Here is a 26,412-nt window from a genome sequence, read left to right as displayed (position 1 = left end):
TTTTTTTGTGAGACAAAAAAGAACGCAGTTGTGTGAGAAACACAATTAAAATTTTCCATAGAGTCGGACACCCTCCTTCCAAAAAGAATTAGAGAGTTTGAAATATAATTACCAAATTTTGAAAGGAGTACTTTACAAATGTTGTCGGTATTTTACACAACAATTCTAGAAGTGATTTTCTCTCTACTACAAAGGCGACTACTAGCCGAGGGTCTATGGAAACAACCTCTCTACCTCCAAAGATAGGAGTAAGGTCTGCGTAAGGTCTGCGTAAACTCTACCCTCCCCAGGGGCGGATGCAGAGCCAACCGAGGGTGTTCACATATAGGGTAGCTTTTTTGTGTTTATGTATATATATTAGCTTTTGAACACCCTAAATAAATGTAAAAAGTTAGCTCAAGTGACCCAGGATGTTCAAAATTGCCTCTAGTGTTATAGGTTTGATTCCCATCAATAACATTATTTTTTATATTTAGCTTTTGTTATATTTTTCGAACCCCCTAAGTTAAAATCCTGAATCTGCACCCTCCCTAGACCCCACATGTAGGATTACACTGGTATGTTGTTGTTGTTACAAAGGAGACTACTACTAATTACTTAAGAAACCTTTGTTTTTCCTTCCTTCCTATAGAAGATAACAATCAAGTAGCAAGCGTTTTAAACATTCTATGTTAGCATTTAAAAGAGCAGCTAGAGAGAATACTTTGCATTACAGCTTCAAAACAAGGAGTTCTGATTAAAACGTCACACAAAAGTTCAATAGAAATTTATCACCATATTGCATTTTATTGAAGATATAGTGGAAATTCATATTACAAATGTGAAAAGTCCAGAAAAGAAAGTTTAACAGTCAAACTTTCTTTGCTAAAATCGACTATGTATTCTAATTGCTGTTACTTTTTTTTTGGGTCCTGAAATCTAATTAGTTCTGCTTGGGAGGGTTGCGACGGCGAATTCTTAGATAGCCAAACTTGCCAGCGCCAGGAGATGAACCCTCGAAAAGAATAGGCAAATATCCTGTTGCAGCTTTATATCTGCGCTGTATCTGCACATCCAAAATAGTTGAAAAAAACAGCCTCATTGTTCTGCTAAATTTATACTATCAATAAGACAGTTGCAAAAATTTACACAGTAAAAGTTCATTAAGCTGAAGAAATATTACATTTTCAATCCATCACTTTTCAAAGAAATACATTTTTTGCGTTGCAAAACTACCGGTCCAACTTACTATTTCTACAAGTGTTCTTTACTTATAGAAGGCCTATATAGGAGCACGGTCGGAGCTAGGGTACCACAAGGAGATTTATTTGAACCCTCTCATTGTATATAGAGGGCTAAATTTTTTTATGTATATATGGTAGATGTTGAATCCGCTTGACTTCTTCGTATATTTAATTTTTTTATATTTTGGATCCCCATAGTGAAATCCTGGCTCCGCCACTGAATTTATAGGAGCAAACATGAAAATTGTATATCCAAAATATGGAGTAACTTTTAGTGGACATTCAAACACTATATAGGAGAAGTTAGTCTAGAGGAGACGGGTATTACCTCGATAATTTGTTCACTGCTCTTAAGCGAATTCCTACCAATTACACAAACAGTTCCACCAGATCCTCCCCCTGTAATTTTTGCACCATACAATGTCCCTTCTCCAGATTTTGATGCCTTACTATGCTGCATTTCTTGCACTAGTTGTACGAGCCTATTTGTTCCATCCGAACCTAGTCCACAATCACTGTAACTGTAGTGGCACTGCAAATAAAGTCAAATACAAAGAAATAAATTTACAATGGATATGTCAGATTCATATAAATGAGCTTTTGAGAGAATCTGTGATCCCTTTTAACGTTCTATTATGCTTCAAGTTGGTTACTAATTCTTCCCTGTTGAATCCCAGCTCAACATGTTATCCCAGTATTGATAGGGCAGAAACAGGAATACTAAAATTAAAAAAGGGAAACACGACAGGGGATATGTATCAGATACCTGATACAATAGTTCTCCAAGAGCCGTCAGTTGATCATCTGAAGTTGCAGATGTTAGCAGCGCTTTAAAGGCCTGTCATCAATATTTCAAATCATTACTCAAATCACATATGTTCTGCACATTATGTAGAGAAGTAGTTTGATCTTGTTCCAACTCAGCATTCAAATACCGCTCTCATCCTATTGCATAGCATGCCAAGTCTCACAGAAGTCCACACGATACTGGCAAATTGCTTTGATCTTTTCATGTCCATTAGTGATTTCTATCTTTTTCCTTTTTTTTTTTTTGTGTTGGTAAAAGAAGGGAAAGGTATTTTCATTAAATGTAGCAACCCATGAGTGCTGACGACAAGAGTATTTACAAGCAGAATAACTTCCCTATGTACAAACTTGCATCTCCTATAATGTTTGAGAGGTGCAGTAACACTTGCAAATTGCAATGAGATAAAATCTAAACCACTCTATTACTTCTCTACTCCCAAAGAAATGAATTAGCTACACTCGAGACAATGTCCTCGTCCATCAACTGTGGATACAGTATAAGTTGGACATGATTTCCATAATGCATAAAAGTCCTAAGAACGTCCAGAAACCAGGACGCCATAATCTAAAAACATTCAATTCAAGAAATAAATAGTAAACTGTAGATTAGGATATAAAGAAGAAAAGAAATGTTTTAAATATGTCAATTACAATTTGACCGCTTCAAGAAAACTGACCTTCACACGGAAGTTCTCGTAAATAGGGTGTCTGGCAGCTGCTCTGACCCCATAATTACGGGTCTTGTCAATTGTCGTTACCGGGTCACGGTGGTCAGTGTACTTTCCAACAAATGACTCACCAAGTAAAGAATCAGGAAGCATCTTGGCATACATAGCCTCGTATCTACAATAGCAATAGCATTTATGTATTATTACAACCCAAGAGCGATCTGATTGGAACAGCCACAAACAAGCCAAGACAATCTATCTTTTCTACTTTTCACCTTAGTTAAAGTATGAATGAATTCATTATGGAGGTCAGAGATAACATTTGTTCCTGTTTGACCAAGAAAGGAATATGGATGATTACCTCAGGGAGGAGAAAGGAAAGAATATGGGAGAAAGGGACACGTACAGTAAAATGGGCCGAGACAAATAACATTTAGGGAGAAAAAGTAAGAACAGCTAATAGTGCAAGAGGAAAACAGGAAGAAGAGAGATCACATGAATTGATAGAGAAAGGACTAACAACAATCAGAATGAAAATGAAAAATGCTCTCCTTAATCTTCTAGCACTACAAGTGACATGTCATGGTTTTACCTGTGAGGTGAAAGGTTGCATAAGTAATCTAATGAAGCTTCAGCTTCAAGTAATTCGCTACCACCTTCCTCTGAATCATCAGGGTGACTGCTGTTGGTTGACAAGAACTGTGACAATAGTGTCGACGCGATAGACTTGACGATCTCACGGCCCATAAAGGCACCAATCCTCACGGATCCATAATCTGCACCTCCAACACTGCATAGTGGTGGTAAATCTTAAAACGTGGATGGACAAGGAGAAGAGTGCATATATATGTTTTGCACATCAACAGAACATAAAGTGAGTCATTGGTTATGCCAAATAAGTTAAATCAATGAAGCTTAAAAAAGAGTTAGTAACTAGTCAAGACATTTAGAATCATTTTCTCCTGTAGCTGTTCTTCAAGCAGTACAGATTTTCCTCAAAATTTTCACCATCACATGCAGTCACTAGTGGCGGACCTAGGATTTTTACCAAGTGGGTTCAATATATAAGAAGTATATAAATAACACTGTATATACCTATATATTTTTTAAAAATAGATTAAATATACATGTATATACAGTGTTATTTTTCAACGAAGTGGGTTCATATAAACCCACTTGAAACCACATAGGACCGCCCTGGCAGTCACAGAGAAGATTTGGTTTCTTTTCCTACTAATTTTATATCATGCTTATGTGACTTGCATTTGAACTGAAATTCAGTATTCCAAAAGCACTCCTAAATATTTAAAAGCTTTCCTAAATCTGTGGCAGTTGATGATTCAATTTTATAAAATATTAAAAGAGATATCCAGAAAATAATGTACCGTGAGATTGAGAGGATTGGCATCCTCTGGAGGAATGGGTATATTCATCCACTCTTATTGGAGGTTTCAGCCTACGACCAAGTCAAATCCTGAACTTCTTAATTTATATTTTTCTTTCTTTACTATAGTAATGATGTTTTAGTCGAGTAGTTTCATCAGCTTTTCCCTCTAAATGTTCACCGATGCAATGATGTTTTAGTCGAGTAGTTTCATCAGCTTTTCCCTCTAAATGTTCACCGATGCAATTATGTTTTAGTCGAGTAGTTTCATCAGCTTTTCCCTCTAAATGTTCACCGATGCGGTCTTAGCTAATGTTTTGATGACAAAGTTGGAATAACCGGACTTATATTCTACAATGATTTGGTTTCCGTTCTGAAACTCAAAGATGATTATCACCCAATCATGATAATCATGAAGACATGGAGAGCTTTAACCAAAACAGATACAAAGAAACTGGTTTTGGGGAATTCAGAAATTTCTAAAATTAAGTTTAATAGAGCATGCATCTTTAGTGCAAGAGATTAATGCAGGAGCTCAAATTAAATAAGCTTCTGCAGAAAAGTAGAAAGCACGTAAGCTGGGAATCCATTAACTCAGATCCCGAAGCTAGACAAACAGGGTTATTTTTCTTTTGAAGAGGAAAAATAAGGTACATAAAGTATTAAAACTGATACCTGTGCCTTATTCCTGAATCAATCCCCCATACTCTTATATGACCAGGGATATCCACTAGACCTAGCACCTCAGCAGGCTGCAATTGGGAACCAATCTTAGTCATTCCTTAAACATCAATTCACTAAAGTTTGCTCCATTATTGGCTCCATACCTGACAAACCATTGCAAGAAGTTTGTTGACTTCACCACATGCAGAAGTCATCTGATCCATTACACCACACGGCGCTCCAACTACATGATTTTCTACCTACCATAAAAAGACTGACAAGTCAGGTGCTGAACTACTATTGAACGTCAAACAGTTGGAAGATAAAAATCATCAATCAGAAGCCCTAGAGAAATAATACCTTTTGACACAGTATGGCAAGCTCCCTTGGACTAATATTCAACCCTGTAAAGCAAGATTATGGTGCAATATCAAGAAAGCATTCAAATGGCTGTGGATCAGTTAAACAGAGCTTATACATCGTTGGACCAAAGAAAACTTTAACCTTTTTCTGAAGAAACTTTAAAAAAGGGCATGCATAAAGCAAAGACACTTTTTTTTGTAAGAGACATAAAGCAAAGACTGATACAGAACTAGTCACACCTTTTCCTAATGAGAGATTTTTTTCCCCTGGTTATTGTGGGTGGTGGTCCAGGTAGAGATCCATTATCAAACTCATGATATTTTGTCATGATAATAGGAAGGCAGTGTCATATTAATCTGAAAGGGACGGACAAGAATTAACTAATTTTCTTTTCCAGGTTGTTCAGATTTTCATGACCAAGTTCATGATTCTCTATGTTTCACTCAAAAGAATTGCCTGGTTCGTTCTTTATACTGTAACTCTAGTCCTTAGGACCATTATTGTATTTGTAAGTACTTCAACTTTCTTCTCTCTTTGTTCCTCTTTCGCGTTTAACTTATATTGACAACTATGCCTTTGGCCAATATAAAGTTGTAAACTGACGAAGATTTAAGAGAAACCCTCATAAGTTCCACGAAAAATCTAAAAGGCTATGTATACAGAATGTATTTAAGGCAAATGAAAGAAACAAGGAATTAGTTACTCAGAATCAAGCACAAGGAAAGATACTTTGGAGTAACATCATCAGCATAAACATGTCATTAGTGCTGTGAGGGAAAAAAGGGAGAAAGAATTGAGATTAGGAATGAATTTGTTGTCTTATTATATGTGCAATTATGCACTTACAATGTATAGTTTTACCTTAGTCCAATGTGGGACATCTTAATGTAAACAATGTTGTCTGACTATTTACAAGTAGTAGCTATGTGAAATGCATTGATTGCTCTTAAATTTTTAGAAGCATTTCATATGCACTAGATTTTGCCCCAGTGGATGTCAACCAAACTTCACGCATGCTATCATATTCTTCACATAAAAATCTATTAGCAGGCTGTCAGCAACAATCTGTGTATTACTTGACACTAATCCAGTCATTTTATAATCCAATTCTTGGAGATACAGCTTTGGCTGCACTCAAAGTCCTTATGGCTAAACTCCACCCCCACCCCCACGCCCCCCCCCCCCCTCCACCCACCCTCCTCTTCTCTCTGTTGCCAGTTTCCACTTATTTTCCTTTCATTTTCATATTGTGCTCTTAAAGCAAGGAGGAAGTAGATGAGTAGTATGGGGGTTTCGATAAATGTATCTACACCAGTTAGCTAGACATAAAAGTCAAGATTGCTTAGAGACCTTTCATGTGTGTGCACACGCTCTTACCTAGTACAAGTTAGCATTGCAATGGTCAATTTTATATGTTTCTTCTTGACAAAAAGTACATATCTCATTATAACATGTGCGTAGTTATATAAATTAAATTGAAAGAGTAACTACCATGAGAAGCAGCAATGGCAGACATGCTAGCAACCTCCACAGATGCAGAGGATGACACGCCTTTTCCTTCCGGGACAGCAGAAGAAACCTATAAGTTCATAAAGGAGCGTCATCATAGATTATTTCCACCTTGCTTGTTCATTGGTACAATTTAAGAACTTCAAATTTGATAATAGAAGACACCAATTATTTAACAATAATTCTAAGGGATAATTTCAGAGACCTCCCCTCAGGTTTCACTTCATAATACTAACCTCCTTTGTGGTTAATGATATTACATTTATCTCCTTATTTAGATTTCTCTGTAACAATTTTAATTACAGCCCGACCAATTTGCCCTTTACTAATATTGAGCTCTTCTAATAATTAATTCTATGAATATCTTCTTTAACAAATTCTTTAAGAAAAAACCTAATTTGGCCGCCTCATGAATTCAAAAGAGATCCGACCACGCCCCAGATAGGCTCTTCTACAAATAAGTGACAGGACATTTGAAGTTGTCTTCTTACTCAGAAAAACATTTCAGGGTTGCTACCAATTACTTCAATCGCTGGCGAAAAGGTATAAGCAGCAGCTTGGTGTAGCAATATGCTTGATTCTTACATCCCACAAGCACCATTCTGAATTTTCAATGGCATTCCTGCAGTTATTACAAACTTGGAATGGCGGTTTAAGTGTTCCCCAACATTAGGGTAGGAGACAACATGGCTACAAGTTATGGCCGTCGGAGATTCTAAGCATTCTTTTATGACTTTTTCCTTCTAAAATTATAAAAAGGCACTCAGACACTTGCTGAAAATATAAAAAATAAGGAGCTAGATATTTATTGAATTAAAACTCATTTCTTTTTCATTGAATTCTTAAAAAAAGTATGTTTACAAAATTAGTTAAACAAAAGAGTTCACTTTAGAAGTTGCAAATTGTTCAGGTCATAATATTTTACATTAATGATAAATAGGTTAAAGGAATTCTACAAAAAAATCAAAACAAGGGACAGTGTTACAAAGTGGAAGCAGAGAAGCGGTCTCAAAATTTTCTCTAATTCTAATGTGCAACAAAAAAATTATGTCTTGAGACAGAGCATAAATTATTTGCCTCAAATTAAGTTATCCCGCAAATAAAGGTATAGGGTAGTCACTGTTATCCACGTAAAAGGGAATGAAACAGAATAAGATACCTACGTTAGTAGCTAGGCTGGTCTACCAACCTCTACATTGCCAAAGCTATTTTGCATATGCAATGCTCATGGAGGCAACCACCATCAGAGAGTTAGACAGATTAGAACATATCGTGTGAAATTGTGAGATTTATGACGACGCGAGTGGATATTATGGAGTGGTGTAATCTTTTAGATACCACAAAGTTCAACTAGAAAAGGTTTAATATTACGATGAAAATATGTTCGCATGACATGGAGACCAGCGTAAGTAAGCAGCGCATACTATCAGGATGTTAAGGGACATGTTATTTAATATAATCAGGTGTTAGCAAACTCAGACGAACATTATGCTACATTAAAAGGAATACAACACAGAGTAAACCAATGAAAACAGATCGTAGGAGTAAACCAATGAAAACAGATCGTATCACCATCGAATGGCAGTGCATACAAGAGAAACATACAACTGTTACCTGTTATTTCAGTTATTAAAGTAACAGATGAAAAACGAACAACTTCCAGCTAGGAAGCAAGAAATATATATATATATATATATATTGGTTTAAATTATTTAGACAGAATAGGAGATAACATGGCAATGGGTAATGGACTTGGACTAACCAGCAAACTAATACTATTATCGAAGCGTATGCCAAGCTCCTTCATCAAAACCAGAACTGTGCCGGCAACATATGCAGCCCATCTAAAATGGGACTGAAGTTAGTATAACATAAGGATAGACATTCAAGTAGAGAAAATGCAGAATAGTAGAATGCGAAACCTTTGGGAAGGATCTCGGCCAAAATACTGCCTTGCTTTCTCATAAGTTATGGGTTCATCCCCTTCCAGGAAATCTGATAAGTCCATGTCAAACGTTGGACCACGGTTGCTCAGTTCTGCCCCATATGACACCTATTGTGGTGTAAATAGGTAAAGCTTAAATAGAATGATAAGGATTGCAGTCAAAACAGCTAGCCCGTTGCAATAGTTTAGATTTCTTATACTGAGAACTTGTTAAAACAGCTTGTTTGCTACCCAGTCCACATAGAAACAGAAAAAACAATCACTTCTGACAAATCTGTATCACATTTCAAAAAGAGAAATACATGATTTCTTCATGCATGTCTGTAAGTGATGAGAGATTCTAGTACACCTCAAAATTACACATACGACTTAGTCCCTTCAAGTGAAGTTAAAATAGACGAGAACAGCTAACTGCATCGGCTTCAACCCCAATCATATACTTTAAATAAGTAAATATAGTGAGAAATTCATACAATTTGAAGCACAGGGGTGGGCCCCTGTCCTTTGTCCTGTTGCCGAGCCAGAGCATGCTTCCAAAGCCTCTGTTTGCTTGGGTGTATCTTTTGAACAGCAACATGGCAGGCTTCTCTAATTGGCATCTGCAGAAACAACATTAAGTGGACAACAAAAACATCACTTTTAAACTTCATCGAACTTCCCTTAACCATTCAAGCCTTTTCAGCAAGCATACATGTCATGTAAAAGCGAATGACAAACCATCAGTAAGTATGTATATGGAAAAAATAACAAGGAACATTAAATAGACAACAGGTAGACAAACAAAGAAAATCGGAATTTTCTCAGTTGTGGAGTAACAAGGTCGAAGAATTAAAGAAATTGAGGATTAATATGTACAATTAACATATTTATATTATGACAACAGCAAGGTGCATAGTGCATAGACAGCAGTAGATTATTCTGACATGTGTTTATGCAAAGAATTTGTTAAATCCCGTATAAGACGAAAAGCAAAAAATAATGATACTGAAATAAAATGTCCTACTACTTCAAATGGAGCAACAATGTAACTAACATTTAAAAGGTTGGTTTTAAATTATATTCAGAAAGCAAAAAGGGCAAAGAGAAACTAAGTGGTCAACGAAATAGCAACCATGCACAGATTTAAAGCTGAATTATACAACTTCAGAGAAATCTTAGCTAAGCATGTTAGTTACATGCTTGGCTCATTTCTAAGACCAAGCTTTAGATATATGAGCTAAAAACTAGAACCTAGCCCTCAGAAAAGTTTGGGATGTCTTGATTCGACAGTTGGTCTAACAAACAAGAATAGGCTTTACACAAAGATTTTAAAAGAAGTAATGTAGGATACCTGTAAGACAAGGCTTCCAGAATAGTCAGCAATTCCACCCATGACATCTAGCCTTCCAGGTGCTCTTGCCACAAATATGTCTTCCTATACATATAAATTTTAGGTAAGTATACCAGGTATGACAGAAATCTTCAACAAGATTAGGAAAAGTCATCTTTCAAGATTAAAAAGCAAAAAAAGGGAACAATGACTAAAGTGTTTCAAATTCTAAAGGGAACACTCTATATCATGGACACGCTTGTATATCAGTGTTCACAAGAAGACCCTCTATAAATAGGTTTTAAGACAAACTTTGAGATTCTAGAGATGAAGCAACTTTAGTGGACCAAGGATGCATAAGTATAAAAGGAATATGTTAATGAGACTACGCCAAATTACATTAGCTTATTTATTCTCCAAAATAAACAGGAATGAAACTTGATACCTAAAATAAAATCATTTTCAACTTCCTGATGTAGCTAAAAAAAGACTATACTATCATTATCTTTCTGTTAAACATAAAGTATTTTCTATCAAAAAGAGACCATCTTATCTTTTAGTTAAAGATAAGATTTACTAGTCCTATCTTTTCAGTTAAGAGACAAAGTTCTACTAGTTCCAAGAGTTCTAAGTTTGGAATTCCCTATCCTATAAATAGGACTTTCATGTATTCTGTTTGAGGACTTGAAAAATATTTGGAGGATTTGATTTGGTATTGCAATTTCATCCTTCTCCCTTCTCCCTTCTCCCATATTTCCCCATTCCCTTTTCTCTGTTATTCTACTATCTTCTCTCTCTCTCTCTCTCTCTCTCTCTCTCTATCTCTATCTTACTTTTTGTGTATGTCTGTTTCTCTCCAACTTTTATTTTCTTACTCTCCATATTATTCTATCTCCCTTTCTCAAATTCCCCCCCTTGACTTCTTCTCGTCTCACTTTTGGTATTACATCAACCTTGGTGTTAGTGCCCAAGTTTAGAATCAAGTTTTGATTCATCACACTGCCGTATTCTTTAGCACCTCCCATTACTGTTCTTGCCACTGGTTGCCCGATATCTTCTGGCTCTTTAGTTGGTAGACTGAAAAGGTTCGTTATTCGATGGGTGCAAATAAACCATTATATGATGCTGTGTGGACTAGCAACGATGCGATTCATATTAGTAATATAGATCTTTCAAGAATTGCACTGGCAAATTCACTCGTTGGAGTTGAGATTCTCCAACTGAGGGAGAATGAAGAGCTAGAAAGATACAGAACCATCACTATCTTTGAATTTTTAAATCTTTTTGTTAGAGATAAAGTCCTATTTATTAGTTAACAATAATCTTAGTCTTTGGTTAGTGATAATATTTTTTGGGTCTTATCTCTTTAGTTAGAGATTGAGCTGTTCTAGTTTCAAGAGCTCTAAATTCAGAATCCTACCCTATAAATAAGACTCTGATGTACTTTGTTTAGGGACTAATTAATATTGGATTAATTCATTTGGTATTGCAATTTCTATCCCTCTTTAACACCCTTCTTCCCCCTCCCCTCTCCCATATTTCCCGTCTGCATTTCTCTCCGATTCTTTTCTTTAATATTGGATTAATTCATTTGGTATTACAATTTCTATCCCTCTTTAACACCCTTCTTCCTCCTCCCCTCTCCCATATTTCCCGTCTGCATATCTCTCCTATTCTTTTCTTATTGCTCTTCCTTTTTGTTTCTCTCTCATTCCATTCCTTTCAATATTTCTTTGTCTCTTTTTCCTCTCTTATCCTTATACTCTCACCCTCTTCCCTCTATTTTATTTGTTTATCCCCTTTCTGAGTTCTTCTCCTTGACTTCACCCCTTCCCCTTTTGGTGTTACGCTATTTCCATCTTTGAGGTGAGATTAAGTCATAGTGTAAAGAGTTATCTACAGATAAGCCTCTTTTGGGATTTGTAATCTTGAAAATAAGACAGGTTACCTGCTACAACAGAAACATCACCTGATGGTGTAAAATTCTTTATACTGAAAATTTATAAACTTCAACTCTTTGAGGTATGATAGGTGTAGTAGATTTAATGGAACAATCCAACAGTTATATTTTAGACAGAAATTTTTAATGACTCAATGTTGGACGAAAGAGCAGTGTTATGAGTTCTACTTTACCTCTATATGGTAATTACAAGTCTCTCTTCTGTTTGGTAGTGGGAGGGGGGGGGGGGTGAGAGTCAGGGGCTGGGGGTGACAAGTAGCAGGTTAGTCAACAAAATAAAATTACACAAGAGAGTTTGGCATGAAATGAAGACGACCTCCCAATTGAAGATACCAGCAGCAGCTTTCCGCTCCCTAATGGTGTGCTTTCCTGTTTTTGTAGGGGAATCAACAACCAAGGCATCCAATCCTGCCAAGCTCTTCAAGAAACTCAAGGTATCTGACAGACCAAGAAAATCTCCATGGAGAATTTCAAAGTCTTGAGGATATCTAAGAAGAAAATAAAAAACATTAACCCCGATTAGCTCAGCAATTATTCTGTTAAACGCTAAACAAATGAGATGTAAGAAGAATTACAAGTCTGTTTGCAAGTTATTTCCAGCTGTTTCAGTGGTAGGTGATCCTGTACGAAGACCAAGTTCACTTTCGGCATTTGCATACCAGTCTGGAATACAGAGATCTCTTCCAGGAACTCTTTGCAACTGATATCCAAGAACTATTGCATCACGCAATCTCCTTGGCCCACTCAGCTAAAGGTCATATAAAAGCAAATCTTAGCATATAGCTGGGTACACATTTATTAGTTTAACTAATGGATAATTCTTAATCAAAATAGACAAAAAGAGGAACAAAAATATTAGTGAACACAGCTTTACCTTGTCTAATGTATAGTTTTTACCATAAGCTGTATCCTGTAAAATGCGAGCTGCAACTTCACCACCATTAATTCCTCCTTCATAGCATGGTTTCAGAGTCATTGCACGTTCAAGGTAAGGTCTCCAATGTCCAGTAAGTAAATCCCTTCTGATCATCTCAACACCACCTTGATAGTACTAAGAAAAAATTATATGCTTTAATTATAGTATTTTCACAAAACCTTGAGGTAATAAAGACAAAAAAACTAAAGAAAGAAGCTTCTGCTAATATACTCTACCTCAAGCATGTTTCTGAGAAATGGTTCTTCATTAAAATAGTCTCTACGGACAAATACAAATGGTAACTTGTAAGCCAGGGCCTCGCTAACGGTACCATATCCAATTTTCCCTGGAATAGAAGACCATACAGAAGGCTTTATTGGGACACCTTAATTTTCTACCGAGTCATTTAACTGATGCAACTAACCTAGCATGCAATCGGATGCTGCCATTACATCTGGGGTATATGCATCTTTTGCAAGCTTTACAAAATTTGGAGGTAGCTGCTGGCTCTCAGAGGCACCACAAACCTGAATTCAGACAAGGAAAGATGTTAAGTTGAGATAATACAGTACAATGCCTCTCGGTGATTTAATATACAAAATAGCCAGCAAATGTATAGGTTTTGTATATTTAAGTATAAATATACACATATATATAAGATATATGCAATATACATATAATATACATGATCAGTGTATAGTTTTTGCATATTTTGGCTGTGTAAGGAGATACTAGATGGGCTTAAAAGTTCAAGAAATCATATACCAGGCACAACCAACCAGTTGGTAAGTACTCCTCCTTCAACTTCCAACCTGCAGGCTGCAAATGAAAATAGGAGCATTATTCTAGTACAGATATGTTAATTATTGGATATTTCTATTAGTGAGAAGAAGATGTGTAAGACAAAATATTGAAACAACAACATAGATATGCCCTCTATCCTAGATGTTTTTGCTTTCACTCTCGCGCTTTTGAGATGTCCAAAATAAGATCTCTTTTACTCCAAAACTACCCCTTTTATGGTAAATGGTAATGAATCTGAAAAATAATGGAAAAGATAAACTTCGTTTGTTTGCCTTATCAAACTAAACTTTCTAATTCACAAATCAATATCCTTTACTTCATAGCGCCAAGACCATTGAGTGAACCAAACATGGTTAAACCACTCTTCAATATCAAATTTGAAATTAAACGCGAGTAGAACTAATTAAGGAACACGATGATAAGCAATCTTGGAAAATTGTCAAGGAAAAGGGGAAGCAAAGGCAACTTTTTAATGCTGTTGATATCTGCAAACTCACCTGTCCACCAAAGTTCAGAATAACAACCTTCACATCCTCCCCAATTCCAAGTTCTTTCCGGACCTACAATAGTGACAATAAACTAACGTCATTAGATACATATTCATACAAATATTTTAGCTCTTTCAAATAAAGACTGAACTTTACGTTCCTGACCTCTTTGCGGGACTTGTGCAATCTCCTTACAACCAAGGGTACGTCAATTATATCACGAAAAGCAGGCACTGCAGTAATTAAGCAATTGACCTATAGTTGATGAAGAGCAGAAAAACAAATAAAACAACATTTTGATACGCGGCACACCAACATACTTGGACAGTATCCTGGCAACCGAATAAGAAATTCACAATGAGAATAGTCCTCTGCAATCTGCATTAGACATAAAGCCACCAAAAAGAAGAGATATTAACACTTAGGAAGAAAATAATTAAACTGAAACGAACTGTATGTAAAAGTTGGACACGATTCACATCTCACAATTAATCAGCGGCCATGACAAAGTTAACAGTGGGAGAGTTATCATAATGCATTATCAAGCTAAAAAAAAAAACGAACATTAGCTGGAAAAATGTTCAGCTCTCAGATCTTACCTGCCACACTATTGACCTATGATGATTTCCAGCTGCCATTACATACTCTGCGTAGATGAAGTCCCAGCTACACGAAAAAAATAATGGCAGATATATAAGGGGTATTATTGAACCTTGATCTACTGAACGAATATAATGACAAACATCAATTGCCAGGAATCCGGCAACAAATAATACTATCATGTTGTGCAATAGCTTATAAAGGTTAATAAAAAATAAAAAATAGATTTCAGGACAAAAGTATCTGGATGTAATCTGGGCGTACCGTTCTAAACCTCAAACTAAAGAAGCAAGCTAGGCGCAAAATTCTTGAATCATTATATATGCTTCCATTTGACCAAAAAAAAAAAAAAAGAAGAAGAAAAAAGAAGATATGAAGTAAAAAGGGAGTTAGACGTGAAAACCTGAAGTTGGTGATACAAACAGATGGAATTCCAGCATCAGCTGCAGCCCTGCAAGCAACTGGAACAACATCTGATACCTGTTTCCAGAATACATAGACATAAACATCATATAGTTCCTTCAAATCCCTTAGAGAGACGTAAACAGGAAAAAGCAAAAATCTCTTTTTGAAAATAAGAGAGAAAAAAAAAAGTTCCCTTCTTAATTGCAGTCGACAAAGAAATAGTGCTAAGACAAGGTCGTATAGCTCCTAAGCTAAGCTTCCAAAAGAAAGAAACAATACCTTCCTACATTCTTATGCTACAAAACGGAGATTACTTCAGAAAAAAATAGTGCTAAGAGCTGTTTATCTCCTAACCTAAGCTTCCGAAAGAAAGAAATAATACCTTCATACATTCTTATCTATTGAACACCAGTGACTAGCAACAGCAGCCTAAAAGTCAGGTAACTTATTGAGGTAAAAGAAGGCCAGCAAAGTACTTTTTCTTGATAAGGGAAGAGAAGCAATTCTTTTACCACAAAATCTGCCTTGACGGATTTCAGCCACTCCACTTCTGTTGCCAAAATGGATGCACGTGGCACAACAGCAGTCTCGGAATACTAAATCAACAAAGTCAACGATTAAGCCAGGCAAGCATAATATTTCATCTAACAATATAACAAAGAAAAACTACAATGGAATTATAATCTTCACAAAAAGTGGCCGAAGGCAGCGGGTATACCTTCTCTAGTGAGGCAAGACGATCCACTGTCAATGCATCAGCTTGAACTGCTCCGCAATCTAACAGTACCTGCAAAGTGTTGTATAATGTTAAAATATTAAAAAAAGAACCACTAAAATTTGGAATTTCTTCAACAAGGGAGCATTTTGACGATCAACAGACCTTGCGAAGAAAAAGTCGAGGAGATTGTATCTCGGATGTAAAGACAAAGTCAGGTGCACCAGTGACGACATGAACATCATGCCCAGATAGGATGAGATTTCTAGCGACCTAATCAGCAGAAAGATCACATTCATTGGGATAGCAATTGATTTCCATAATGCAAGACAATGAATCAAGACTTAAACCACAACTGACAAGCAAGGCAATTGCACGGTCTTCTTGTGCACCAACAGCATGCAGAATTACACTAAAGTATTATCACACTTGAAGGACCATGCCTTATAGAGAAAGATCACAACCATTGGGAAAGCAGTCTACTACATTCATTTACTATTAAGTTAGGATAAGTACGTTTCTGCACTTTATCATTGCCCTTAGTGGTATGCTTTTCTTTTAATTAAACAATTGCACCATTCCGCATTTCCCCTTTGCGATATTAGAGAACTTTTCTAATAAGCCCATTGAAGTTAAAACCTGACATCAACTGACAAATTACAGAACCATTCCAGAAACAAAAGATAATACTCCCTCTGTCCCAATTTATGTGACACCCTTTCCTTTTTAGTCTGTCACAAAAAGAATGTTATCTTTCTATAATTAGACACAACTTTAACTTTTAATTTTACCTTTTACACGCAAATATGTAAGGTTTGTTTTAAACCACAGCTTTCAAAAATCTTCCTTTCTTTTTTAAACTTTGTGTCGAGTCAAAAGGTGCGACATAAATTGGGACGGAGGGAACAACAGTCAAGACAGTCAAAGCAATGAAATTACATGCAAATGATTGTTTCTTGGGTCCCAAAAAGATCATAAGAAATGCCAATTCTGCCCCTTGATCAGTAAAAGCATGAAACTTCAACGAAAATCCATGATTAGAGAAAGCAAAATGATCAAGAACAACCCAAGTGATCAATTACAGAACCATTTCAGAAACAAAAGTCATCCAAAACAAAGAGAAAAATATTCTCAAGATCACATTTTTAGACTAAAGAGAGAAAAAAGAAGACAAAGGGACCTCAACAACTCCATCTATCCGGTTCACCTCCCTATCTGAACGACTAAGTAAATAATCAAAATAACGAAATAACATGCAAATTGTTGTTTGTCCCAAAAAGATCATAAAGAAGTCCAATTCTGTAAAAAAAAAAAAAAAGAAACTTCCAACGAAAATTAACAACATCAAGAACACCCAAAGTGATCAAATAACACAGAACCATTTCAGAATCATCTCAAGATTACATTATTAGACTAAAGAGAGAAAAAAAAGAACCTCAACAACACGTGTGGCATGTCCAAAACCATGACCAGTTACATAGTAAGCAAATACAAGAGGGCGTTTCTTGGACTCTTCACCACTTGCACTTCCCATTTTCTTGATTTTCTTTCTCTCTTTTTCTCTTCAAATTCTTTAAGAAAGAAAACTAAGAACTTAAGTGATACACGGAACTAAACTCAATAGGGTGTTTCACAATTGTATAGTTGGTGTATAACAAACAAGATTAATTGTTGGGAGGTGTAATTGGTGAAGTGACATCAGCTGACCCTATCAGCCTTATCCATGGCAGTTATTATGACTCATAATCAGTTGAATAAGACTGCAAATTTTATGGGATTTGTTTTGTACTATACTACACTCCTATAAATGAAAAAGGAAAAATTCAGTGCATTTGGGAGAGAATCATAAAATGATACCAAACGGATTCTATATTTTCTACTCCCTCCTTTTTAATTTACGTGAATCCATTTAATTAGGCATAAAATATAAAAAGAAAAAAAAGATTTTTAGACATACGATATTAAATAAATTATATATATTTTGTGTGGTTATAAATTATTACATAAAGTAAATTATTTTTAAATATAGAAAGAAATTATTCTTTTTACACGAATTAATAAGAAAAGAGGTTCAGGAGTATATAAAAAAAAAAAAAAGAGTTAAGGAGTATAATGTTTGCTAATCCACTTTTGGGCCTTACAAAGATTTGCCTCTCAATTGGGAAAATAGTATTTGATTTATTGGAATTTGTATTCTTTTTAATTATTGTTAAATTCAGGATAGTAAATATTTTTTTAATGGGAAAAGAGGGGAATGTGATGAACAATTAGATGTAATTCGACTCTTCCAATTATTTTGAGTCGAGTAATTTTCTTGGTGAATTTTTTTTATAAGAACTATATTAAGTTAAGATTATTGTCTTGTAAGTGACACCCCATTTAATAAAATATATTTTAGATAGGTCACAATAAAATGATGGAGGTCCCTCAATTTTGAGGAGCAAATCTGATCCAATCCAATAGTAGTAAAGATATATATGAAACTAAATTTAAACAAAAGGCAAATTTATTCTCTTTTTGCTAGATATATGTAGGACATTTTTTAGCCCTTATCTTTTGCATGTCAATTCAGCAAAATACTAGCAGTACACCATTTAAATTATTGAGGATTACTTAACTTATGGAATGATAGTTTACGTACTGCGATATGCCGTTCCTTGTTCACATTTTCGATTTGGAAAGACGTGCCCAAGTGATTAGGTGTGTTTGGTTTATTTTTCTTGATTTGGTCATATCTATAGCATTTACATCGTTCCATTAATCACCATTCACCATAAGTAGTTGACGTTAAAAAATGTTAAAATGTAGATTTCATTTCCTTAATTGATTACCTATTACTGCTACTAACTACCTGCTTGAAATTCGAATGATCGGAATAAATCCCAAGACATAAATTACACACGCTAACAAGAAGAGACTCTACTCCCTGGAAGGAGTGGAAAAAAAAAGTATGTTGTAATTATATTTTACAAATCTAAAATTATATGAAAACTTGCTGAGTTCCATTTAGTGGCATTTTTGTGGTTTACATATAATTCAGCACCATTTGAAAATATTGTTAACTTAATGGTTGTTTAAGTTTGAACTTGAAGGTGAATATGTTTTCTTGAGCACTATGGTCCATTAAGTTTTAAAAAATTGAGCAATTGATCTAATTAGTGAAACAAACAAAAATATCACATGCTTTTCACACGGGTAAAGTAAACATGAACCCGATGAAAGTCTTCTTCCCTGATGTAATTTTTTTCCTCTAATTTCTACACTTACATAACAAAAAAAAAAAAAAAATCCCTGACAAAAGAATACTATAAAGTTCTTAAAAAAAAAATTGCATGTAACAAAATATACTGTGATCTAGAAACAAACGAAATTAGGCAAGAATACCTCGATGACAATTGTAATTTAGCCTGGTCACGTGGAAGACATGACATTTTCATTAATATTAAAATAATCTATTTAGAGTTCCATCAGTTAAAGATGTTAATTTTTTTCAAACTTAAAAGGATCATCTACGTAGGGTAAAAGTAGACTCAACTGAATACGTTAGCGACCATTTGAGTTTAAAACTCTAAGAAGTGGCAATAGTAATAATTTTAAAAAAAATGCTGCACTTTTGATTTATTTTATTTTTGCCCATTTTAAAGGTGTGGATTTCTTAGAGAAAATGACAAAAGTGTTCTCTTATAATTTAGTGTAGGTTTAAAATAGTCCTTAAATATGGACTTAACAGTTTTAGTCCTTTGAATTTGTCAAAAGTTAATATATTAGTCTCCATCAAATATTTGTCGAACTCTGCATGTTAGATTTAACGGGAAGTAGAGAAAAAAAGAAAGTAAGTGGGAATTAAAATTTAGAGATATAAATTTTATAGTTTCTGTTATTTTTAATTCATTTATAAAGTCTAGTGTAGCTTTTTAGGTGTAATTTCTGCTATTTTTATATCTTTTTAAGTAGTATCTAGTGTAATTTTTTGTGTTGCGTATTTTAGGATTTGATAAAACTTTCTTGGTGTTTATAATCAATTTTTTTTTTTGCACTGTTTCTGTCAAATCTAACAAAGAGCCTGTTTGGATGGGCTTAAAAAAAATATCTTATAAGCTGGAAACAACTTATACATTTTTTTGCACGGATTGCCCTTCGTTTGGGGTGGTCTTTAAATTTTGCCCCTCAAATTTGTGGTCTTTAAATTTTGCCCTTCATATTTGTGGTCTTTAAATTTTGCCTTGTTTGGAAAAGATGAGCGAATACGAAGTTCCGGGTTCGAACCCCCGCCGTCAGCATAAAATAAAAAAATAATTTCGCAAGGCAAAGATCGGGGAGTGTATGGATCCAAAGATACAATTTTTTAAGAAAAAGTTAAAGTTATGCGATCCGCATAACTAAAAGTCCGCCCTCAAGATTAAATTCTGCCCCGGCAGAGACTTTTTTTAGTTAAACATAACTAAAAGTCACGAGGGCATACAAAATTTAAACTTTGCCTTATAAGGCAAACTTTTTTTTTTTTTGGTGAAAGTCTATTTTATTCCATCCAAAAAATTTTTACAAAGACAAAGTTAAAGCCGACCTTCAACCGTACATGGTAAAATTCCTACTCACTAACTTGTATAAGTCAAACTAGAGCAACTATTACATTAAAAAAAAAACAACGCTTTCAATCAACTACACTTAGCTAGGGATAGCAATTCATACAGCAAAGAGCTCTCTGCCATTTGAAGTTGTTCCGCATTGGACGTGAATATGTTGGCAATCTCTCCGCAAAGTCTATCGTGAAGAAACCGAGTATTTTGAAATGCGAAGTAGGTTCCTTTTCTCCAAACCAATGCCACTAGCATACCAAAAATGCAGCAAGTAATGGAGCGGTCGATTTGTGTTCTAGCAACGTGCGAGATCCATTTGATTTCATTTTGCCACCCCCCCTATTCTTCTAAGTGTACTCTGCCCATACCAACAACTGCACACGCCCTTTTTGTGATGGAGCATTCAAAATAAAGACGGGAAAATGTTTCTTGGGTCCGCCTACGTAAGACGTAATCAAAGGTGGCACTTGAATGCCAAATTTCTGAAGTCTATCAACAATTGCTAACTACTTTGTATTGCCAGGCAAAGTGTGAATTTGTATCTGGGATGGACATTTGGTTGCAGCATAATACTTTTCCATGTAACTTTGGTTTATATGCTTGAAAAAATACATATATATGCTTCAAGGCAAAGTTTGCCCATAAGCATAAAAGCCCATCTAAGATAAGTTTGTAAATCTTAACAAGCTTTACGCGCCGATGGGCATACTTTTAAAGCGGCAAACTTTTATCGGGATCCGCATAAACGTGAAGGAATTATCAAAGTTATGCTTTGGGAACCGCTAAGATACTTATGCCAAGTCTCGCCCATACAAGGCATAAGTATGTCGGTCCAGATAACTTTGCTAATTCCTTCACATGTTAGCATGCCACTCGGGTATAAATAAATTTAAACTCTTTTGCGAATTTTTTTTTAAAATTTTGACTGTAGCGGGGGTTCGAACTCGAAACCCATGGATTTAAATGTGTGTAAGGGCAAAATTTAAAAATTTCATATATGAAGGGCAAAATTTAAAGACCACCCCAAAAGAAGGGCAATTCTGTCGTTTTAGATAAGCTAAACCAAACAAGCCCAATTAAATTTTTGGGTTTATTATAAGCATAAAATGACTTTAAGCTGGCCAGCCAAACACTCAAAAAAGCTGAAAACGGCTTATAAGCCAATCCAAACGGGCTCAAACAGAGCTCAGTAACAAAGACTAAAAGTGTTAACTTTTGACAAACTTAAATGATCAAAAATATTAAATACATACTTAAAGGACTATTTTGAACCTACCCTCAAACATAAGGGACCATATTTGCCATTTTCTCGGATTTCCTAAGAAATGTGTGGTTATGGTTGGTTTTTGGGCGGGCTGTTTTGATAGCGTAAGTGAAAAAGCTTTAGCTCAACTACAATGGCGGTTTCTACGTTCATAGCTGCTAACAGCACTGTAAAGTTAAACTTTCCAACTGTAACAAAGGTGGATAACGTGCACATTGAATCCTTCCGTGGTTTCTTAAAGCCTGTGCGTTGTAATGCGGTAGAACAACAGGTATTGAACATTCTGTATAAATATCAGTTCATTATTTTACCAAGAGATAAGGTCAAAAATACACCTGAACTATCAGTTGTTTCTTTTTCCTACCTGAATTATCATTTGTATTAAAACACACCTAGGTGTGTTTACATGCAGATAAAGGTAATTAGGGAACAACTAATAGTTGGCATAATCAGGTGTGTTTTAATATATAAATGGTGATAGTTCAGGTAGGAAAAGGAAACTGTTGATAGTTTGGGTGTGAAACTTGCGAAAAAGTAAATTATAAGCTTTGTATAGTCTCCTTCAGATCATTATTATGTAATTTGTGATTGATTTTTTCATAGTTGGTGCAAGTGTGTGTAATTTTTCTAAGATTCTGTATCATATGAGCAAATAAATTATTATTATTATTATTTCAATCAATTACGAGCGTTCTCTTTCTAGTGTTGATATTTGGAATCCAATGATATTGATATTACATCTAAAGTTCAGTATTTGAAGATTAAGCTGTATGTTAAGTATGAAAATGGATTTTTCCAGGAAGAAATTTTTATTGATAACAAGATGATGGGGAAGTTGGGAGAAAGTAACGAAGTAGATGAGAAAGGAGAGAGAAATGAATAAAAGGAATGTAAGAAACTAAAGTTTTCCATCAAAATGTTGAAGGAATATAATTCAGTAGTTAATAGAAACGTGCTCTCTCAAACAACCTAAACTTTTGGATGAGAGGGTCATGCAGTTCAATAAAATACTTGAAGAATCTAGGCAAAAGGAATTGAAAAATGCTACATAGGAAGAGACTTAGAGAAATAAGTTTTGCATCATAGCAAAAAGAAGACTCACCTATTTATACATGTCAAACACAATACACACATGGCATTTGCCTAGTGGGACAATATTCAACTTAAGAACTAACTATGCTAATATTCTAACACAGATTTAACATCAGGGAAATGAAACAGTGCAATTGTTGATTCATTAGGAATGAGGTCCTTCTGGATATTTGTATTCTCTTGTGGGATTTCCTTGGACCCTTTCTTCCATCCTACTCTGACGTGCCTGCAACTATCGCCTTCAATGTAATGCCACATACCTCTCTTGCTACAGCTCTAACCAAACCTGTAGTTTAGTAGTCAAGCTATCACCAATATCAGCTATTTTCTTTTCTTGTAGTAGATTTATTACCACCTCTGAGTGATTGTGCCTCCTACATGCTGAGGTCTCCGTTATCACGAAAAAACATCCACTTTACCATGTTTTCCTGCTCTGAAATCTACTTTATTCGGTGGAGATGGATCTGATCATTTCTACCCCCCCCCCCCCCCCCCTCCTCCCCTTCTTCTTCCTCCTTTACTCACTTTTCGAATTCTGCTTCCTCTATTCTCCTTTCTCCTCCTCTGCACTTTTGATAGCAGCTTCATTATCTGTCTTGATTTAACAGAGAATGCCCATTCATAACCAGTTTAGGATCAGCCTAGCCTGGGTTTGTACCTCGTATACTGCCAAGATTTTCACGACTAGTTTAGGACCTTTTGTTCATTTATATCCAAGCAATGGTCTTGGGACTTGAGACGTAGAGAGGTCTCTCTTTATCCTGCTCTTTATATGTCATATGTGGTTTCTAACAATTTTGACACTAATGGGGTTGCTCTAATGTGTTAAAGTACACATACTATTTAATCCTAAATGTGATTTATGTTGCTAGTAAGTACATGAAGAATTTCTTTTACACTCCAGTTATGTTAAACCATGCTTACTAAATAATTGCAGTTCTCTACAAAATTGTGGAAGCACTTTATCTAATTGTATGGACTTTTCATGACCCGCTAGAAGATTTCTTCCCAAAGTTGCATTCTTTCCTTCTCATTAGCAGTAACTGACTCGGCTGTAGCTCTTCTTGTGCCTTGCTTGTCTCGCTTCGTTTACAAAATAATTGGTGAATCTGTAATTTCCATCCGTCATATCTTACTGGATCATGTTTTCCCTTTGTCCTAGCTATTCTTTAAGTTGGACATTTATCAGAAATTTATTTTGCCAACTCTACTATTCCTGAGTCTACTCTCTATTTCTAAGTGTAAGTGGTATTGTTGAGATACAGAGAGAGAACAAAATGAGAGAAACCTGTGCATTCCCTCATGGGATTTCAATTCGGATTACCTTTTACTGCAAAATTACTTTACCCTGATTTACTAGCTTTGGTGTGGATATAAAATGAATACTTCATAACGGTCCTCTAATTTCTATGGCATATTATTAGTATGGAGAATATGCATCCGTCTAGTAAGTAGGCTTCTACTGGACCCTTTTTTTAATAAACTACTAATAATTTGCTGATACTTCGCGAAAATCCTGGTATACAAGTGTTCTAAAGAAATAGAACACCTATAAAAAAATATGACTCTCTGAAAATAAACGCCCAGTCAGTATATTGCTAGAAAGCTAAAGGTTGCACTAAAAGTTAAGAAAAAAAGACGAGCCTCCGTCCATACAAAATCATTTCCTTCTCAATACAAAAGCTGTCATATTCTTGTCCTTCTAAAATAACCACATAGGAGCCAAAGGAGCCACATTCTATCCTCTACATCTTCTTTTCCTTCTTCTGAAAATCCAGCTAAACACCACGTCTTAAACTGTAGCTCATTGATACTGTACCCCAAACAGATACAACACCGACCACCACAATCGTGTAGCAACCTGGCAATGCACTAGTAAGTGGTCCACATCTTTGCCTGTATATTCTCACATGTAAGAACAGCTAGGATATATTAACTTCCTTTTCTTCAAATTTACAACTGTAAGGATGGCCCCCTGGCTGTATGAACTAGATGAAAAGAAGGTACTTGGAGCTCTGGGAATCCGTACTGATAGATCATAGAAAGCTCTAGTCTCTTTTCTTAATAACCTGTGGTAGGAGGATGTCACCAAAATACTCCATTTGCCCTTTCATTCCTTTTCCAAATATTTTAATACAATAATGTAATGTGCTTCTATTTGGACCATTTTAACATGTGTGTTGCTGGTGTCTCGACTAACATGGTTAGATCAACTTGTCATGTCTTAGTTCCCACAGGTTCATTATAGTCTAAAAGTTCTGAAACGTCATTTCTCTCCCAAGTTTGTCTTCTCAAGTATTTTCCTTTCCGTTTTGCAATGACCCTTCTTTATAGATACACTATATCTGCATCCGCTTAACCACCTCGTTTCTAAGTGGAGATACTTTTAAGCCTGCTATGATCTTGTGGTCATGTCCTACTAATATTACCTGCTCCATTAGTTGACTGTTTATCTTCATCTTAAGATACTGAATATCTTGCCTCTTGCAACATCTGAGTTTCTTACTTCTTTTGCTTATTGCTGTGGTAGTGTTGCTTTACCCTTTTAGAAATCTAACTTTTTATTTGTCTGTTTTCATTTGAAAGGTTGAGTCAGGAATCTTGTGTGAACCTTGCAGTGGCACTGGATGGTTGCTTTGTGATTTTTGTAAAGGGCAGAAAACCAATGTGAAATCTGAGACTAACAAAATTTACCGTCGTTGTCCATCATGTAGAGCTGTAAGTGTTTTCTCTTTATACTTTTATATTCGTTCCAGCGGCAATGAAGAAGAGAAATGATGAGAATGAGTTCTATCAGAGTTGGAGGCTTTTTGTTTTCTGGAGCTGACTTGTAGGAGTAGCAATCATCTTACATTACATTAACCATGGAAGATAATTACATTAACCTACCAACTAGAAAACTAATGCTGACTCTTAGAGATTAGATTACAACCACTAGAAAATATTAAAGAATCCCTAGTGTTAGATAATCGTTAAGTAATTTACCAAAAAGAAGATAATCGTAAAGTACATAATATTGAAATATTATGGGCCCAAATAGAGCATTCATGATATTGAGGGATTCATATCGTCAACCCCTATTAACTTGGGGTTGAGGCGTAGTTGTTGTATACGTGTTGTTAAAGTTTAATAAGAATTCCAATTAAGAATTTCTTTGTGCTACCGCAGGTGGGGTACATATTGTGCTCAAAATGCAAAGTTTTCAAATGCGTAACCTTCCCAAATGATGAAGATGGTGAGGTCCTCAGCTTTTGAATTTGGAAGTTCATCTCATTTGTATCTCGAATATTCATTTCGACCACTCATAAATTTTATTGATTAGAGTTGCATATGTAGATTTAACTGATATTTGTATTCTAAGATGACCAGTATAAAGAGAAAAAAAAGGTTCTGAAGTTATGCCAATTCTTTGAGATTTCAGGCATTCTATAGATGTGTACACAGACGTTCAGTCTTCCAGATCATTTTATAATTGTTTATTGATTAGCAATTCCAAGTTTCCAACTTGTGAGAGTATAACATTTCCGTTTGGTTTCTCATTCGGTGTTCGGTACCAGCTTTGGCATGATTAATCTGAATTCGTGTTGGGAAGTCCCATTTGAAAGTAATCGCTTCCTATCAAAGAAAGTCACTTATTTTTCAGGAAAACATTTTCCTTCATTCCAAACACACACTCGTAGTGTTCAAACAATCTGGCCCCTCGTGACACACATATACAAT

At 35.4% G+C, this 26,412-nt stretch overlaps 2 protein-coding genes across 2 annotated transcripts; one reads left to right on the top strand and one right to left on the bottom strand.

Annotated features, from left to right (window-relative positions):
- Positions 1–755: 755 nt before the first annotated feature.
- Positions 756–17,551, bottom strand: LOC132029924 (L-arabinokinase-like). Its single transcript, XM_059419332.1, has 28 exons — positions 17,195–17,551; positions 15,925–16,032; positions 15,763–15,831; positions 15,557–15,640; positions 15,043–15,119; positions 14,639–14,705; positions 14,360–14,417; positions 14,205–14,272; positions 14,049–14,111; positions 13,513–13,566; positions 13,172–13,274; positions 12,984–13,093; positions 12,706–12,882; positions 12,407–12,579; positions 12,148–12,319; positions 9,893–9,976; positions 9,036–9,161; positions 8,540–8,670; positions 8,380–8,461; positions 6,600–6,687; positions 5,106–5,149; positions 4,910–5,005; positions 4,758–4,834; positions 3,291–3,488; positions 2,708–2,873; positions 1,990–2,061; positions 1,552–1,755; positions 756–1,045 (listed from the first exon to the last, which is right to left on the bottom strand). Exons 1-28 carry the CDS (start codon positions 17,291–17,293, stop codon positions 923–925), a joined length of 2,973 nt encoding a protein of 990 aa, XP_059275315.1. The 5' UTR covers positions 17,294–17,551; the 3' UTR covers positions 756–922.
- Positions 17,552–21,677: 4,126 nt separating this feature from the next.
- On the top strand, positions 21,678–26,196 carry LOC132029923 (uncharacterized). Its single transcript, XM_059419330.1, has 3 exons — positions 21,678–21,871; positions 25,279–25,410; positions 25,861–26,196. The coding sequence occupies exons 1-3, from the start codon at positions 21,734–21,736 to the stop codon at positions 25,945–25,947; spliced, it is 357 nt and encodes a 118-aa protein (XP_059275313.1). The 5' UTR covers positions 21,678–21,733; the 3' UTR covers positions 25,948–26,196.
- The last annotated feature ends 216 nt before the right edge of the window (positions 26,197–26,412 follow it).

The sequence above is a fragment of the Lycium ferocissimum genome, chromosome 9 (genome assembly GCF_029784015.1).
Source record: "Lycium ferocissimum isolate CSIRO_LF1 chromosome 9, AGI_CSIRO_Lferr_CH_V1, whole genome shotgun sequence".
NCBI lineage: Eukaryota > Viridiplantae > Streptophyta > Magnoliopsida > Solanales > Solanaceae > Lycium > Lycium ferocissimum.
The sequence above is the reverse complement of the archived record's forward strand: the minus strand, read 5'-3'. Positions and strand labels throughout refer to the sequence as shown.